Below are 16096 nucleotides of genomic sequence, written 5' to 3'. Positions count from 1 at the left end.
TTTCTCTGTTTTATAACTAAAGGCTGTTTCTGCAATCCTTCTGTAGACACACATGGTCTATGTGATACTCTTCACGACTAACCCTTGTGTGTTTTGCAAGGTTCATCATAAAAATTCTTTGCTAATCAAAAGGCATGACTGCTTGGATGTTTCTGTGCTGCAATACAACCCCGAGTTAATCAAACCCCCTTCAAACAATCCCTGCCTATGCTTATTGCTTTGCAACCGTGTTTTCTGTGGGAAAGGAGAACGTGCTTACCTTTGAGTAAGAGCTCTGTAGCTCTGGGTGTCAGTAATATCACCAAAATACAGCTGAGGTGCTGCAGTGCCCCTTTGCTGGCTTTCTGTGCAAGCATGTATCTGTAATAACAGCATTTGTTGTAAAGGCTTCAGTTAGTTTCTTTCTCTCTGGCACGGTATGCCCTCATTGAATCTTGAAGTCCTTATGCTTCAGACTAGTTCTCCTGTCTTTGGTGATGATTTGTAATCCTGGAAGGGTTCTGCAAAATTTATACTACTAATTTTTCATATTTGGAGATATTAATGATGTACAAGTTACTGGGTTCAGTGCAAGGTAACTGGCTAAATTGCTGTAATCTGTTTTATATGTGAAGTAAATATAAGTGATCAAAGGACAACTTCTGGCTTGAAAAGGCATTAGTACTACTAATATAATCTGAGTTAATTAAACTGCATGTATTTAAACACTTAGTGTAGCTGTTGACCCTATGGCACCTTCTTCCTTCTTTTTAACATCCATAGACATTTCAGCATCTGTGGGATCTGTAGGAATGACGACAGCAAAACTGGACAGAAAATAAGTTTTCCCATCACTAGAATGCTCAAGATCATAAAATAAACACACTTTTATTCCAAATTGTCATGAAAGCTCAAAATTACAGCCCCAGAATTCAGGCCCAGCAATGACAAAACCAAACATGGTCCCATCTAGTTTAACACCTAGAAAATACAGTAAAACACCTTCTAGCATCTTTGACCACTGTTTCTAGCTGATACAAGATGCACCTGCTCCCAAAGCAGGCATGATGTATTGCATGGTTGGGGACACAGGGCTGCTTTCTTACCCGTGTCCTCTGTGACTTTTTAGGAAGAATGGCAACTATCAAGATAATTATTTAGTCACCTGTACGATATATGCAGCGCAATCTCATGCTCTTGGTCTGCTGTTTCAGACACAGCCAGTGGGGATGGCTCTGTATGGACAAGTTGAGCTGAATTTATAGCTCAATTCCTTCTGCAGCAGCTATTAGGAGGTGCATCCAGTGGGTGAGATACTGGAGAAGAGCTTTATCCATAGCAAACCATGATATCCAGTCAGATTCAAATCCACACCCCCTGCAACTGCACTAGTGTTTCCTACCCTGCACAGACCATAATATTTGTGTGTCAGCAGGTTTTTTATCCTTCACTTCCCTTTACATAGTTTTATTTTTCCCAGTCAATAAGAACGATTTTATTCATCTTAGTTATTTTTTTTTAGGTTTCCCATAGTAATTAATGCACTTTTCTTCAGCAGTGTAACCTATTACAGTACTTAAAATATTAAATCATGACTGCTTTGTCATATCTAAGGGACTAAGAAACATAGGTTTTACAATAGCAACTTTGTCTTCATCTTTTGAATTAGTTTGCAGCCTGCTTTACATATTTGCGCAAGTAATAAGATTTGTTGATTTGAATGAAGAACCATATAAAAATAAATTGCATTGTACTTTTAATTACAGAGTCTTAATTTTTGTGGTGACACTCCAGGCTCTCATATAATGTTGTTTAATGTTTACTTCTCGTTACTGATCTGATAACTCAAATACAAAAATGTTGTTTAACTTGCAAATTTCTACATTCATCGTTAGGGTGCTGCACTCATTAAGGAACTGGAGGAATTCTGTCTTTTCCCCCATCTCTTTCATGCACACGCAGGCACGTATGTTTTATATTTGCTGCTTCCTAGGCACCAAACCCCAGCTACAGGGATGTTTTTCTTCTCCATCGCTATGAGACTGCAATCCTCCCCATGCTCAGCATTCTGAACCAAGGGAACTTGGTGTGAAATGAGCTGCTGCTCCAGGGTGCCCTTTTTGGGGGACTTGGTTTACCTTGAGTAAACCGATCTAGTAGAAGACATCCCTGCCCGTGCCCAGGGATCTAAATGATCTGTAAAGTTCCTTCCAGCCCAAACCACTCTATGAATCCTTGAAAGTGGCTGAAGATAGCAGTCAGTAGGTCAAGAGCCACTAGTGGGACATGACAATCTTGGCAGGCTCTTTCTTCACCTGGGAAGTCAAATACCATCACAGCACTGAGAATGGTTTGAGTCCACCCATGTCCTGCAGAGGACATGGTGGAAACAGATCTTGCAAAATTCAGAGAAAACACAGGTAGAGTCCAGTTCAGTCTCTTTTGGTATAGGGTAAAGATGAAGGCTTTCCTGCTCTTCAGATGCCATTCAGAAATAGATACGAGAATGCAGACAACCAACAGCAAACCTTCACACCTTTCTTCCTTCATTTAAACCAACATCTCTAACTCACCTCTTCCACTCACCTCAGCTCTCTCAGAGAGGAGCCACGGACATTGGTCTATCTCACCCCAAGCAGTGTTAGGCACTTGGCTAAATCCCAGCTTTGTGGACTGGTTTTGAGGTGTTTGTCTTCTAGTTTTGGAGCTCTGGGCATATTTCAGAGTTTCTAGAAGTTAAGCAAAATTAAACTTTTCTTTCAAAAATCCATCACCATAAAACTGTTTCCCCCACCTCCTCATTAATGATTTACTTTCTGTGGAATAAATGCAGCAACGGAGGACAGAATCATTATTAAAATCTGAGTTAACAACACAATATTACTTTGGTCCTTTCATTTCCTCCACTATTATAAAATTCAAGATTCATTTCATCTATTAATATTAGCAATCTATTTTTTTTTTAATTTTGACTAGGCACAAATTAAAGGGGGAATGATATGGAAGCAGCACAGAAATTATGTCTTTTTTTTTTTTTGTAAAATCTATTTTCTTCTTCCCATCAGTTCCTTCCTTGAATCTAATATTGGCTTCTTTTGCATTGATATTCCCAGTGACTTCATTTGATACCTGGTGTTACTCCCATGGAATTCAATTGGAAGAGGCCAACAGGCTTCCTTGGAAGGTGATTAAAATCAAGGGTCAATGAAGAGATAAAGGCTGGCACATGGGTTTAGGAGCAAGGGAGCTGGATTCTGGTACTTGCACTGCCACAAAATTGCTCTGTGACCCTGCACAAGTAATTTTATTCCTCTGTACTGCAGTTTCCATGTGTTTAAAATAGGAACAAGAACGTTTGCTGCTCATTGTTCAAGTCTCCTAGCAAATAAAACGTGATGTGTAAGAGCTAACTGAGCAAGAAGGCACAAATCCTTCTCTCAAGTAATCCGTGTCCTAGAGTAGCAGCAGACGGTGAGGACAGGGGCAGAATAGACATCCACTCATTTTTTGAGAGCTCACAGATTACTTCTCTTCCCTTCATAACAGATCATTGTCAGTAGGTTCTAATGAAATTTCCTTTGTGCCTCTCTAACAATAAACATAACAGAGATTTCTTTACAATATTTCACACAGAAAAGCTCTGCTCGTGTGCACTGTTGCTTGTCAAAGAAAAGCTGGATTTTTAATGCTGTAGAATAAAGAACTTCTACAGTGATGGCACAGTCATTTGTTGGCTTGTTTCTGTACCCCCACAATCCCAGGAGCTGCACATCAGCTAAATACGTGTTGGGCTGCTCTTGCAGTCTCCTTGATTGTAAACAGGAGAATGCGATTGTTGCAGGTCTTCCCAGACATTGAAGTGCTGAATTCTGATTATTTCAGTGGCAACTGGAAGAAAGGGGAAAAGAAAGTTGGATAAAGCCCTCTAAGAGGGCCCTGGTACAATCAACACCACATCACCATCTCTGCAAGATCTTGGTTTAACACACTCCCGCAGTGACAATTCTACAGCAGCCCGTGGCAATATCACTGTACATAGCACTGAAAGAACTTTTCCTGATCTTTCATCTATGTCTGCTTGCAGGAGGCACACAGACACATTGTGCCACTGCCAAGCTGAATGGAAAGATTGTCCCATGCCTTTTGCACTGTGCTGCTCTGTAAAAGCTTCCCGGAAGATTGTAGGATTTTTGCAGCACTGGATTTCTACTGTGCTCCCAAGCACCACAGCTCCACATCTTTTTCTGCACGGCAGCAGCCTGGCCAATTGCTTCTCATCTTGTATTTGAGAAATTGATTTTAACTCTCCTGCCAGGGAGTGCAACATTTTAATTACTTCTCTGGATAAAGCCAGTTGTTCCCATTCTGATCAGGACTTAAGAGATAAGTAAAGCAAAGCCTATCAGGGATCTTGCAGACTCTTGAGCTGGAACCCAGGCTACCAGTACACCTCTGGCATATGTGCTTCACTATCCTCATCCCCTGCCATGCTTGTTTGTTTGATTTTTTTTTTAATATCTTTCTTCTCCTCCATTATTATTGAAGTATTTTTGGTGTTAGCAGCTGCTTGCAACTATTTAAACTAAGGTAGGTGAATCATTAAGGATCTGTGTACTATCCCTAACCATGGATTGGCCACAAGAAAATGGGGAACAGAATGGGTTCTTGCTGGATTACTGATTATCTCCCTGCTGCCAGTTCCTGCTTCTCAACACAAATGAGTGTCATTTGGTGGCAAAAATACAAGGACAAGATCAGTGGCCTTTGGAAGCAAGAGAGTCTGGGTGCATGTGGAGCCAGGAAAGTCAAGATATGAAGTGCAGTCTTCCTGCAAAAGGATCTAATCCCAATTTAGCGGACACCAAGACACCTACAAATAGATAAAACCTTCAGGCTGGCTACAAAAATAGTTCTGTCTCATTCTTCTGAAATCCACAGAGAGTCACTGCCCATGCCAGGAACCCACAATACCCTGGCACCACAGCCTGCAGGGCTGGCTGCTCTCACTTGCCAATACATTTATCACTGATAACATGCCAAAATGTGCAAGAGTTGAAGGCTGGGAAGGTCTGGGAAGGAAAGCAGGTTTTTCTCACAGGCATGACCGGGTGCAGTAGTACTTTACCTGCATTTGTATTAGGAATGTGTCACTCCTGTCACTCTAAGAAATTGATGGACCAGTTGGTTGGATTCTTAACAGAATATTTCTTGTATTTCGTACTTTTTATGATATGATATGTTCTACACCATGAAGCTAAGGAAATAGTCTGAGAAAGGTCATTAGGGCAGGTAGGCAAGAAGCAGTTGACAGGAAGGTAAAGAGGCAAGACCAAGGTGAAAGCCCACGGGAGTCAGAAATTGCTTGGATAAGCCCATCAGGAGGCCCTTCAACATCCCAAAGATTGCATTGAAACTGTGAAGGCTGAAAGGAGAAAAGTCCCCCAGAGCTGAGGAGCACGTGGACTTTAGCAAAGGCATTCAGCCTCTGAGGTGCAGCTAAACAGCCCAAGGGATGGAGCGAGGGTTGTGCCATACAGCCAGGAATATGAGAAAGGGACAAGTGCATTGGCCTGTTTTGGCTTTGGTAGACTGAGGAGAGACAATCTTTCAATGTGTAAAAGAAGGTGCACAGAGAAAAGGAGCATTCCATCCCACACATGCTCAGTAAGGACCAAACTCCAGCAGGGAAAGCTGAGGTTATGCAGGAGGGAAAATGTTCTGCAGGTGAAGCTTGAGAAGCCTTGGGAGCCTGGAGTGGTACGTAGTGCCCAGCACTGCAGGATGAGGTTAGATGAGCATTTCCCAGGAATGACACAGGTTGAATAAACATTGCCAAAGGGAGGAGGATGGACTGGATGACACCTGAAGATCTCTTCCAACATTAGCTCCCCACTTGCACATTGCCCGCTGCCAGCACACGGGATGAGTTTTATGGTCCAAATAAAGATAAAAGGAAAACTGCCTCACTAGTGATGTCCGATTCATTACTCAATACCTTGTAACACAATAATATTGTACTTTAAAGTGTCGAGCATCTGCCTTGCTCTATTTATACCGTGGTCTTGAGTGTTTATCACCTCCGGCTAATGGCATTAGAGCATTTGCCACAAAAACTTAATTATTTGCCTTCTTTGAGAGGGTGTTTTTCCTGATTAAAGCCTTCCTGAAAGCAATGCAGGAAGCACTCAGCCCCACTGGGCATTCTTACACCCTAACCACTGAAATCTGGGACAAAGGCCAAAAATCTGGGACAAACTCTAAAAATACACTAAACACTCTAGGACATATTTTACTGGCCCTTCCACACATGCCAGGAGTGTGTCAGGAGGCACAAGGCCACAGGTAAGAGCAGTGAAAGTAAACCCTTCAGCACGGTCCAGCTGGTTGCAGGAGGGATACAGATGCTTTTCTTAGGCAGAGCCATTTCAAAGAGACACAGCACCTGCATATGAACCTTCCTGTTGTTAAAGCTTAATTGTGACCAGTTTAAAAACCCTGAGTCTAACTTTTTTCTTTTAAAAAAAAAACAACACACCAACAACTTGAAAGATATTCTTCTGCCAACCAAACACCTGAGGGAGGGAGGAAGGTGAGGGAGCTGGACAGATGACAAGCCTTGGCTCTAGGCTGCTGCAGCCACCATACACACTTTAAAAACACCTGCATTGCATTTTCAGGTAAAACATCAACAGCTGAAGCTAATGTGGGTAAATACCTACTATCTCCTTTTACAGAGGATGGTAAACAGACTGGGTTACGGAACAGGCTAAGGGCAGTTACTGAACCTGCTGTTCTCACTCTGCAGATCCAAGGGCTGTTGTATTCCAGGCTCTTTTTCAGGAGTTGCAAAAACCCCATGGGATCTGCTGGCAGCCACCAAAAAGAGTGCAGCACTTAAGGCTTTCTGAACCTGGTCCAAACACACTCGAAGCACGGGGTAGGTTTAACATCTTGCCCTTTGCCTGCCACCCCCAGCTGGTGTCAGCAATGTTGGCCATTTGCACAAAGCAAAGCGGAATAACCAGGGTGACTTGGCAGCTCCGGAGCCCCAGGCTTGCAGCACTGCACCCTGGCTGGGCTTAACCCAAGGATGGGAAGATTTTCTTTTGTCCTTCTGCTTGTCCATCTCACGTAGAGGCATTGTAGATAACCTCTAAACCAGCAAAATGATCTGATGATGGAACCTGTATTTATTTACCTTCAGCTTTTAATGGAAGAAGGACAGAGTGCTTTATGGGCACAGAGCAAAAGATTAATACATTCCCATTACTGGAGGCTGTCACAGTCACTGAGATTGTCACCAAGAAGTGATTCCAGTGTTGCTACCACCAATTTGGGAGCACAATCTCCTGACAGGCATCCAGGCAGTCTTAAACACTTCAAGCAGAAGGGATTTTGCTGCTGTGGCACTTGGTAATCTGTTTGAATGGTTAAGTACCATCAGCTGGTAGGAACATCTGCCTTCCACCAAATTTAAGATGCACTGACTTCAACTTGCTGCAATATACACTCTCTGAAGTCAGAGAGATTCTTATTTTTAGGGTGGTGAGGCCCTAGAACAGCTTGCTCAGAGAAGTCATGGATGCCCCATCCCTGGAGGTAGGTGTTCAAGGCCAAGTTGGAGGAACCTATGAGCAACCTGATCCAATGGAAGGTGTCCCTCTTTAAGGCCCCTTCAAACCAAAACCATTCTATGATGGTATTTGTATTTTACAGGAAAAGTGAGGTAGAGAGCTTGAAAGCAGGACATTAAAATTAATGTCCACACTGCGGTACTGTAGTTCACTTACTCTGCTTTTCCTGTTCCTGTTCCTTTCTCTGCCTTTGTACCTGAGGTTTGGGCAAGTCCCTCTGTGAACTGCAAGACCAGCACAGCTTAGTGCTTGGGGAATTTGAATGCTTGTTTCTCATCACTAAAAAGCACAGTAGTGCTCAAGGGCATAAGACAAAGCCAGTGGCCACAGTAACCTTAAAAACAGTGAATCTCAATGAGGAAAATACCTGAAAGGAATCTCAAGCATTTGGTGGACCTTTGACACTATGTCCTGTTTTAAGCATATACCACTGCAGAATTAAGTCTTATGACGTCTGTAATCCTCCTCATCTGAGCACAGAAGTCTCCAACTCAACTGCGGGCTTGCTTTGGTTCCTGGCAAGCTGGCATGACTTAGGGGTATGGATTAGAGCCTGGATTCTCCTTTTTGGGGTATGGAGTAATGCGCTAACAGTATAGCTACCATCCGATGCCAGCTGTTCTCTGAAGCCTTCTTGCAATTAAGTTTCCTGCCCAATAGGCCAGACAAGTTCTCCCAGCTTTAAAGGGAAATAATTATATGATGACTCCGCTGGTTACAGCAGTAAAAATAATGAGTTATGCCCCAGAAGTCCTAATAAGACTCACAGACAAGGGAAACAAGGCTTAACATCCAACCTGAACAAAGCTTTGGCATGTGGTTCTGACACGTGTTGGTATTTACACTTTAATCAAAATACAACTGAATATCGAGGGAAAAGTTCAAATTCTGGAGGACAGCACAACTGGTTTACGAGCATCTCTGTAACAGATCCCTTTGCTTGGTATATTCCCCCCTAATCTGTCAACATCTGATGCCTTGCTCTTTAGTCTGGAGCTAAGAAAAGCTATCAAAAAATACCTTTATATAGTTTAGGGTCCATTCTGTCTGCCGTATCACTCGCTATTTTTACTGGCCGTACTGAAGCCAGACCGCAAAGGGCGAATTTGTCAACGTGGGTGGGCTTTTTTAGTGCAAAACCCAAGGGCTCGTACAGCTCGTGAAGATCATCTCCATCCACGTCTGGAAGTTCAGGCTCCAATTTAAAGCTCCTTCAAATATAGAAATTCCAGCATAGTTAATTGTAGCTGCATTATGAAGAAGCGACAGCAGCGAGCCCTTAGAAAGCTGGGGAAGGTTTAAATCTGCTTCAGCTCTGTTCCCTTTAGAGTTAGGCAAAGCCACTGGGAGCAGAGTCAGGCTAATACTGGGTATAAATCCTACTGGGAAATTCTGCAGGTGAGATACCAACCACATAGCAATGGCATTTCTTGAAAATAAGGATAAAGGTCTTTAGCAAAACCACCTTCCTCCACATGTTGAGAACAGTGCAACACTGCCCTGCCATATTAATTGCTCTGTGCTTTTAAAAGTTTCCTAATGCTGCTCACAACCGAGAACTTAACTTACTGTTATATTAAGAAACTGCTTCATAGTGTGGGTTGGTTATTACTGGGAAGCGCTTAATTATAATAAAATGTGTAGTTAAAGTGACAATTTATTTACTCAAGGTTATGAATATAAATGATTTTTTTCTTACCCAGGCATTCTGAAAAGGGAAGATAGAGGCTGGGATCCCAGGCATTTCTTTAGGTTAAGTGATTTCCTATAAGCAGCCTTACGAAACGATATGGAAAGAGCAGCCTCTGCACCAGTTTGCTGTCTTGGTGCCTCAGCACGCATTTCTCACCTGTTGCAATTAATGAAAGTTTTGCTTAAGATGACTGGAATTGGGTCCCTTTAATTGCATCATAGCTCTGTAACCTGCAACGAACCATCACTGAGCTGAAAAATAAAAGCCTGTTAGCGAATACATGAAGAGATAGAGGAAACGCTAGATCCCCTTCCCCCAGTATTTTCTGTTTTATAACACCTCTGTCAGTATAAATTCCCATTCACTGAAGAAATTACATTTCATGAGAGCTACAATAGGATTTTAAGATAAATGACATGCGAGCACTGCAGTTTTGTACAGGCTTAAGTGATCCGAGTATCTTTATCACGTGCGGGGTATCAAAATACATGAATCTGACTTGTTACAACAGTCACATGAGAAAGATTGAGTGTCATATCAGGCTGCAAAGCATAAAAACCATCTTAGCTAAAATTTATTTTAGCGCAGGAGGGTTTTTTAACCGTTGAGTGTAATTATTTAAAAATGGTCTGAGCTGTGCAGCTCTAATGGTAACTGGAAACAGAAAGAAGCTCTTGAAACCGCCGCTTGTGAGGGTACTTCTTGCAAGCACTGCCTGCTCTTAACACTTGCTACCTTCGTTCATCACTATTTCCGAAATTCTTGGAGGCTGAGGAAATTTTAAGTGTCATCTTGCTAAGGCTGTAACATTATCTCCAGTGACAATACTCACTCCTGGGCTTTTATGTTGCAAGTGGAGAAAACATTTTAGCTTTTCAGGACGGTAAACATCTCCCTGTGAAACAATGTAAGCTAGAGGGACTGCAACCCCTGTGTTTAATAAACGAAAATTCAGGGTATGGTTCATCCCTGGGCCAAACCCACTCTTTGCAGCATTGCCTGTGCCATGAAGCGAAAGGCCACGTTACACGTGCCGTCTTGAGTGGCTTCAGGACAACATTTGAAGCATCCTGGGCCTCTTTCCTCAAAAGTGATGACAGCTGCGTGATAAACACGCTCCTAGGTCTCTGCCTGTAAAGCACAAATTCAGGTACTGTGCAACGGGGTTTTACATAGCGCAGCGATTATAAATAGGAGCAGTGTTGGCCAGGGACTGTTCCAGCCTGGGCAGGGATGCAGCCCAAGTGACCACTACGTTAGCCATGCTGCCTACTCCCAAGGACTAAAACTTTGTTGGTATGAACGAAATGTCTTGTTTCAGCTAATCATGGGGATGCTGGCACTGAGTTTTACTTTATCACCCCACTCATTTCTCCATACTTCAGCCACTTGGTAGCTGTTTAAGAACTTATTCCTCGAATGAAATAAGCAGAAATTTTGACCTGTTATTTGTTTTCAAATGACATAATAATCTTTATAGGAAATACTGACCCATATTTGTCTTTTCCCTGGAGTCTCTGGATGTACCCTGAGCTGCTGCTGCAGGACATCTCCTTCCCTGACCACTGCTTTGCATTCCCTTTTGCATCCTGAGTGGCCTTCTCACCACTGTCCCACAACTATCTGGTGACAAAATCAGTCCTCACTATCTCCAGATTAAAAAAAATCCCAAACCTGACCTGTGAGTGCCTGTTTCTAAATTAACAGAGATTGATCCCCAACCTCTCTTCCATTGGTGGTCTGACTAGCTGGGTGATGTTACCCACCTCACTTTTTTTTCCATGCCCCAGACCTGCTCAGCAGCAGCTCATTGTCGGCTTGGGTTATACTGCTTTTTGCTCAAAAAATTATTTTTTTTGTAGCTTTACCCACTGCACTGCCCACCAGTGCAGGTGCTGGCTGTAACTTTCCACCCCCAAGAGCTTCATGTTTAAAGTCACAGTCACTATATTCTTGCCGATGCACTCCTCTTTACTCATCGCACACATAAGGTATAGAAGAATGATACTATTAATCGGTTTATTGCAACTCCACCTAGGAATCCCATTCATAGTTAAGATGTCATTATGCAAATGCCATACCTATATAAAAAAAATCTACAGATTTAAAGAGGTTACAAGCTCCTATAAAAGCCTCCTGAAGTTTCCCGTGAGTTCCTTGCTGTGAAAAGATATACATATTTCCTCTTGGAACAAAACGCTTCTTAAACTTTTAAAAAAATGATTCGTATTTACCCATATCTCCCTCCAGAGGAAAAAGCAAATGGGTTTAGGCATATCTTCAGCCTTACTCGCCATCGGACACATCAGCAAGAGCTACCTGCGGGTCAGATCGCGCGGGAGCTCTGCTGGCGCGCAGTGGCCGTGCCACAAGCCCTTTCTCTGGATGAGTCAGTGGATCTCGCAGACCCAAAGCCTTGGGAATGATCCAACTTCAGCATCTTCCCTTCCTCCTCCTTCCCCTTGAGATTCCTTCGGCGCTCCCTAATACTGCACTATTTAGTTATAATTAAAAGAAACTGCAAAGAGAGTTCAATTCCTGTAACCCTGGCAATAGAGAAAAGCTCATTAACCCCGAAAACGGATCCTGCTGAGGTGCCTCTTCATCCCTGTACCCCCTGGCCACGATTCCTGAGCCATCGCTCCCGCACGACCGTGGAGCCAGGGGACTTTTTTTTGGGTGCAGGGTTCTCCGGGGCCGCCTGGAAGAGGAGGAGATTGTGTTTTGCAGCGACACCCTCCACCCCTACCCCCGGGGGGACCCGCGCTGCTCCCTCCGCTCCCCGCGGGAGGCTCCTGACGGGCAGCCGCGCTCCCCACTCAGCGCCCGCGGAGCCCCCGCGCCGCTCCGCCCCCTCCAGCCTCTTTGTATCAAACATCCGGGTTTCCCCCGCTGGCTCCGCTTCTCCCTTTTTTTTTTTTTTTTTTTTTAGAAGCCATTTTGGACTCGGTTCAGCTTTTTTTTTTTTTTTCCTAATTATTAAAAAAAAAAAAAGCCACAACAAACCTCCCCTTTCCCCTTCCCCGCGCCTTTTTTTTCTTTTTTTTTTTTTCCTCCCCCCCCACCTTTTTTTCCCCCCTTTCTCTCCCCTCCCCTGCACATGGCAGCTCCCTCCCCAGCCTCCGCGCCCCCTCCGCGGGTTCTTGCCTGGACCGCGGGGTCGGGAACCTCGCAAAGTTTCGCTGGGAAGCACAGCGCGTGGTGCGCGTGTTTTGCGCGCCTCGCACACGGCTGCGCGTGCATTTGCACCGGGGGGTGGTGGGGAAGGGGGAAGGGGGGGTTGCGCGCACGCGTGCGCGGGTGCGCTCGCCCCTGCTGCTGGGGGAGCCGGAGGGGCTGGGTTGGGAAGAGGAGGAGGAGGAGGAGGAGGAGGAGAAGAAGGAGGAGGAGGGAGGGGGAGTCGGTGTGTGGTGCACGCCGCGCTCCCAGCACAAAAGCCCAGGGAAAGAAACTCTTGGAAAGCTCGGAGCAATCGCCGGAGCCAGGCAGGAGCAGCTCGAACCGTCCGGGCGCTGTGGGGCTGTTCCTCTTCCACTGGATACGTTTTGCAACCGCGAAGGAATTAAATCCGATTTTTTTTTTGTTGTTGTTCACAATTTTTTTTTTTTTCCTTTTTTTTTTTTTTTTTTGAGAGGGAGCCTCGCTTCTCCCTCGTTCTTTCGCTCTCTCGAGCTTTTTATTTTTATTTTGGTTTCCCTTGGGGATAGAGGGGCACACGAGGAGAGAGAGGGGAAAAAAATAAAGAAAGGAATATGATTGCTTCGTGGCTGACTTTCGCCTTGCTTTGTGGAACTTTCTGTGCAGGTAAGTGCATTGCTCCGTGTTTACCTCCTGCTTGCGGTCGCTCCTCCAAATGCAGAATTGAATGGGCCGTGCAATTAATTGAAGCCACCGTCCAAACCAGAGCAGAGCAATCAGCGAGCTTGCAAACTGGGCAATAACCCCACCGCTGCCATCTGCTTAATTTTCTTTATTATTTGGGCTTTTTTTTGTTGTTGTTTTTTTTTTTTTTCTTCTCATCCCCTCCCCTCCGATTTCTCGCTCCTTGCCGGACGAGCTGCTTTTTTGTTCCCTTCAGGCAGCCCGTGAGAATTAGTGGCAACGGGTAAACACGGCGCGGGATCGAGGAAACTTTGCAAAAATGGGTATTTACTTCTGGGAGGGTCGTGGGGGTGGGGGGGGAAGAAGTTGGGAGCAGCGGGAGGAGACCGAGGGGGTCGCTCCCCAGCGCCGCGGAGCCGCTCAGGTGGTGGCTTCGCCTGCGCCCCGGGCTGCGCCTCAGTAAGGGGGGGATGGAGAGGGCAGCCCCCCATCTCGGGGACCCCCCTCCCCTTTACCCTGCACCCCGGGACACCGAGGTCTCGCCGAGGTTTGCCTGTGAGCTCGGAAGGAGCCGTTTGGCGCTGCGGGGAGCTGGGAGAAAGTTGAGGGGGGGAGGAGGAAAAAAGGAGGTGTGCGGGGCAGGGGTGTGGATGGGGGGCGTCCTTAGGGAGCATCCCCCCTCCCGGTAGGAGGCTCGTGTGGTTGGGGGCGTGTGTTTCTTTAGCGTGTTCTTCCTCCTGTTTGTTTTTTAGAACCGGGGCTGGCCCCCAAACTTCAGCTCCAACCTGCGGGGTGCGCGTTTTGCCCAGGGATGCGGGCTCGGGGGGGGAAGTTAGCGAAAGCCGGGGGAGCAGGGGTTTTACCCAGGCAGGAGAAGCCAAAGGGTTATCCCATCCTGCAGCCCTCGAGGGGCAGGAGAAGCCGAAGGGTTGTCCATCTCCCATCCTGCAGCCCTCGAGGGGCGGGAGAAGAAGCCAAAGGGTTGTCCCATCTCCCATCCCGCAGCCCTCGAGGGGCAGGAGCCTAAGGGTTATCCCATCCCGCAGCCCTCGAGGGGCAGGAGAAGAAGCCAAAGGGTTGTCCCATCTCCCATCCTGCAGCCCTCGAGGGGCAGGAGAAGAAGCCAAAGGGTTGTCCCATCGCCCATCCCGCAGCCCCCGAGGGGCAGGAGCGGCCAGACCCGCCTGTGTGTGTGTCCCCAGCGCTGAAAACGCGGGCTCGCTTGAATTCCCAACGCTCGCCACTTTCCCTCGTTTTTATTTCTGTCTTCCCACCCCCTTTCCTATTCATTATCGCGGCTTATTCCCCAGGAGAAACTGGGGCGGCAGCGGTTTTGTCCCCCTCCCTCCTTGCCTGGTCACTACATCCCCCCCAGTCCAGGGCTGAGCCTGCCGCCCCCTTAACTTGTTACGTTCCCTCCCTTCCCAGCCCGGGGTGAGGATGAGGAAGGGGAGGATGAGGATGGGGAAGGGGGTGGGGAAAGGGAGGGGGGGGTCTGTTTGTGTCCGAGGCTTTCCCGGGGGCAGGGTGTGGGAGGCAGCGATGCTGCAGCTTTTCCCCTCTCCGCCCGGGGAGCTCCCAGCGCGGGTTCATTGTATTAGAAAGAGGGTGGGAGCGTGGTTTTTTTTTTGGGGGGGGGGGGTCCCCGCGTGTGTCCCCCCCTCCTCCCAGCGCAGGGAAGGGGCTGCCCGGGGGGAGCGGAGCGGCTCTCCTGCAGCCGGGCTTCCTTTGTTCCGAGTGCCCATTAAATATGCGCTGCCACCGCCTGCCTTTGGCATTAGAAACGCTGCCACCGCTTCATTATTTTCTTAAGTCGCACCGAGAAGTGTCAGGAGAGGAGGGGAGGGGGTGTCTGTGTGTGTGTGCGCGAAAAACGAGCGCGCAATAAAAATTAAAAAAAAAAAAATAACGTTGATGCTGAGTAAAGAGGGTTTGGACGTTTTATCTGATCGCTGGGACACTTGTAGGGAGCTTTGTTTCCATGTGTTGGGAAAAAGGGGGTTGTGCGGGGTTGTATTTACATAGCAGAGCTGGGGGAGAGCAGGTATTTGGGAAGAAGGGGGGATGTGTGTGTGTTTCGGTGTGTGCCATCAGTATTCCTGGTGCTCGGCGTTGCTATCATCACAACAGCTCTCTTGGCTGGAAAATTCTATTATGTGCATAAAGGAGATTTATGGTCAATGTATTTTCTCTCCATATATCTTGGAATCCTTTTATCTCGGGTGATTCAATAAAAGAGATGGCTTCCGGGTGGGATTTTTTGTTTGTTTGTTTGTTTGTTTTTGTTTGGTTTGTTTTGGGTATGGGCTTGGGTTTTTGTTTGGTTTGGGTTTTTTTAACCTGATCGCCTGGCTGTGTGGAAATAGTAGTAGAAATCTAAGTTGAAGAGGAAAAAAAAAATAATTTCTTTTTTAAAAATTAACCCTGAAAGCTTCTGAAATGTGTCATGTTATGAAAAGGATTATCTGACAGGGCATACCTATGCTGACTGTTTCTCTCCCCTTGAAATGACAATAAGGAGCCCCCCCCCCCCCCCCCAAAAAAAAAGAATATAATTCTGTTTATTTGGAAAGGTCCTTTCGGATCATTAAATCGTTAGCAATTCTGTAAATCCCTCCTTCTCTTTTACAGCATTTCTTGCCTTTCTTGTGGTATTTGTGAGTATTTATCAACGTGATTTTTATTGTCCAGTTCTTCCTAAAGCTGTTCAGTCAAATAAAAAAAAAAAACAAAACAACAAAACCAACCTCAAATACCTAAAGTTGCAATGTGATGCTGGGATTCATAGCGCTGGGTTTTGCTTGAAGTGAGCCTTTTGTGTGTGTACACGTTAGGACTGTGCGAAAGTGGTGGGCTTTTTGAAAATCGCTTGACCTCCATTGTTGATGCTTCGCAGCGCTACCTTGGCTGGCTGGAACAAAGCAAGCACAGGCTGCTGTTCTTTAAAGGAAAAAAAAAAATCTGTTAT

General features: G+C 45.8%; 1 protein-coding gene across 1 annotated transcript in view; it reads left to right on the top strand.

The window, feature by feature from the left end:
• Positions 1 to 13049: 13049 nt before the first annotated feature.
• The window catches only part of ACVR2B (activin A receptor type 2B), a 106421-nt gene continuing 103374 nt past the window's right edge, over positions 13050 to 16096 (top strand). Inside the window, exon 1 of the mRNA XM_069859265.1 lies at positions 13050 to 13110. Within this exon, the coding sequence (XP_069715366.1) occupies positions 13059 to 13110 (52 nt within the window). The 5' untranslated portion in view covers positions 13050 to 13058. The remainder of the gene's footprint in view (positions 13111 to 16096) is intronic.

The sequence above is a fragment of the Phaenicophaeus curvirostris genome, chromosome 6, assembly GCF_032191515.1.
Source record: "Phaenicophaeus curvirostris isolate KB17595 chromosome 6, BPBGC_Pcur_1.0, whole genome shotgun sequence".
NCBI classification, from domain to species: domain Eukaryota; kingdom Metazoa; phylum Chordata; class Aves; order Cuculiformes; family Cuculidae; genus Phaenicophaeus; species Phaenicophaeus curvirostris.
This window is presented reverse-complemented; position numbering and strand designations above follow the sequence as displayed.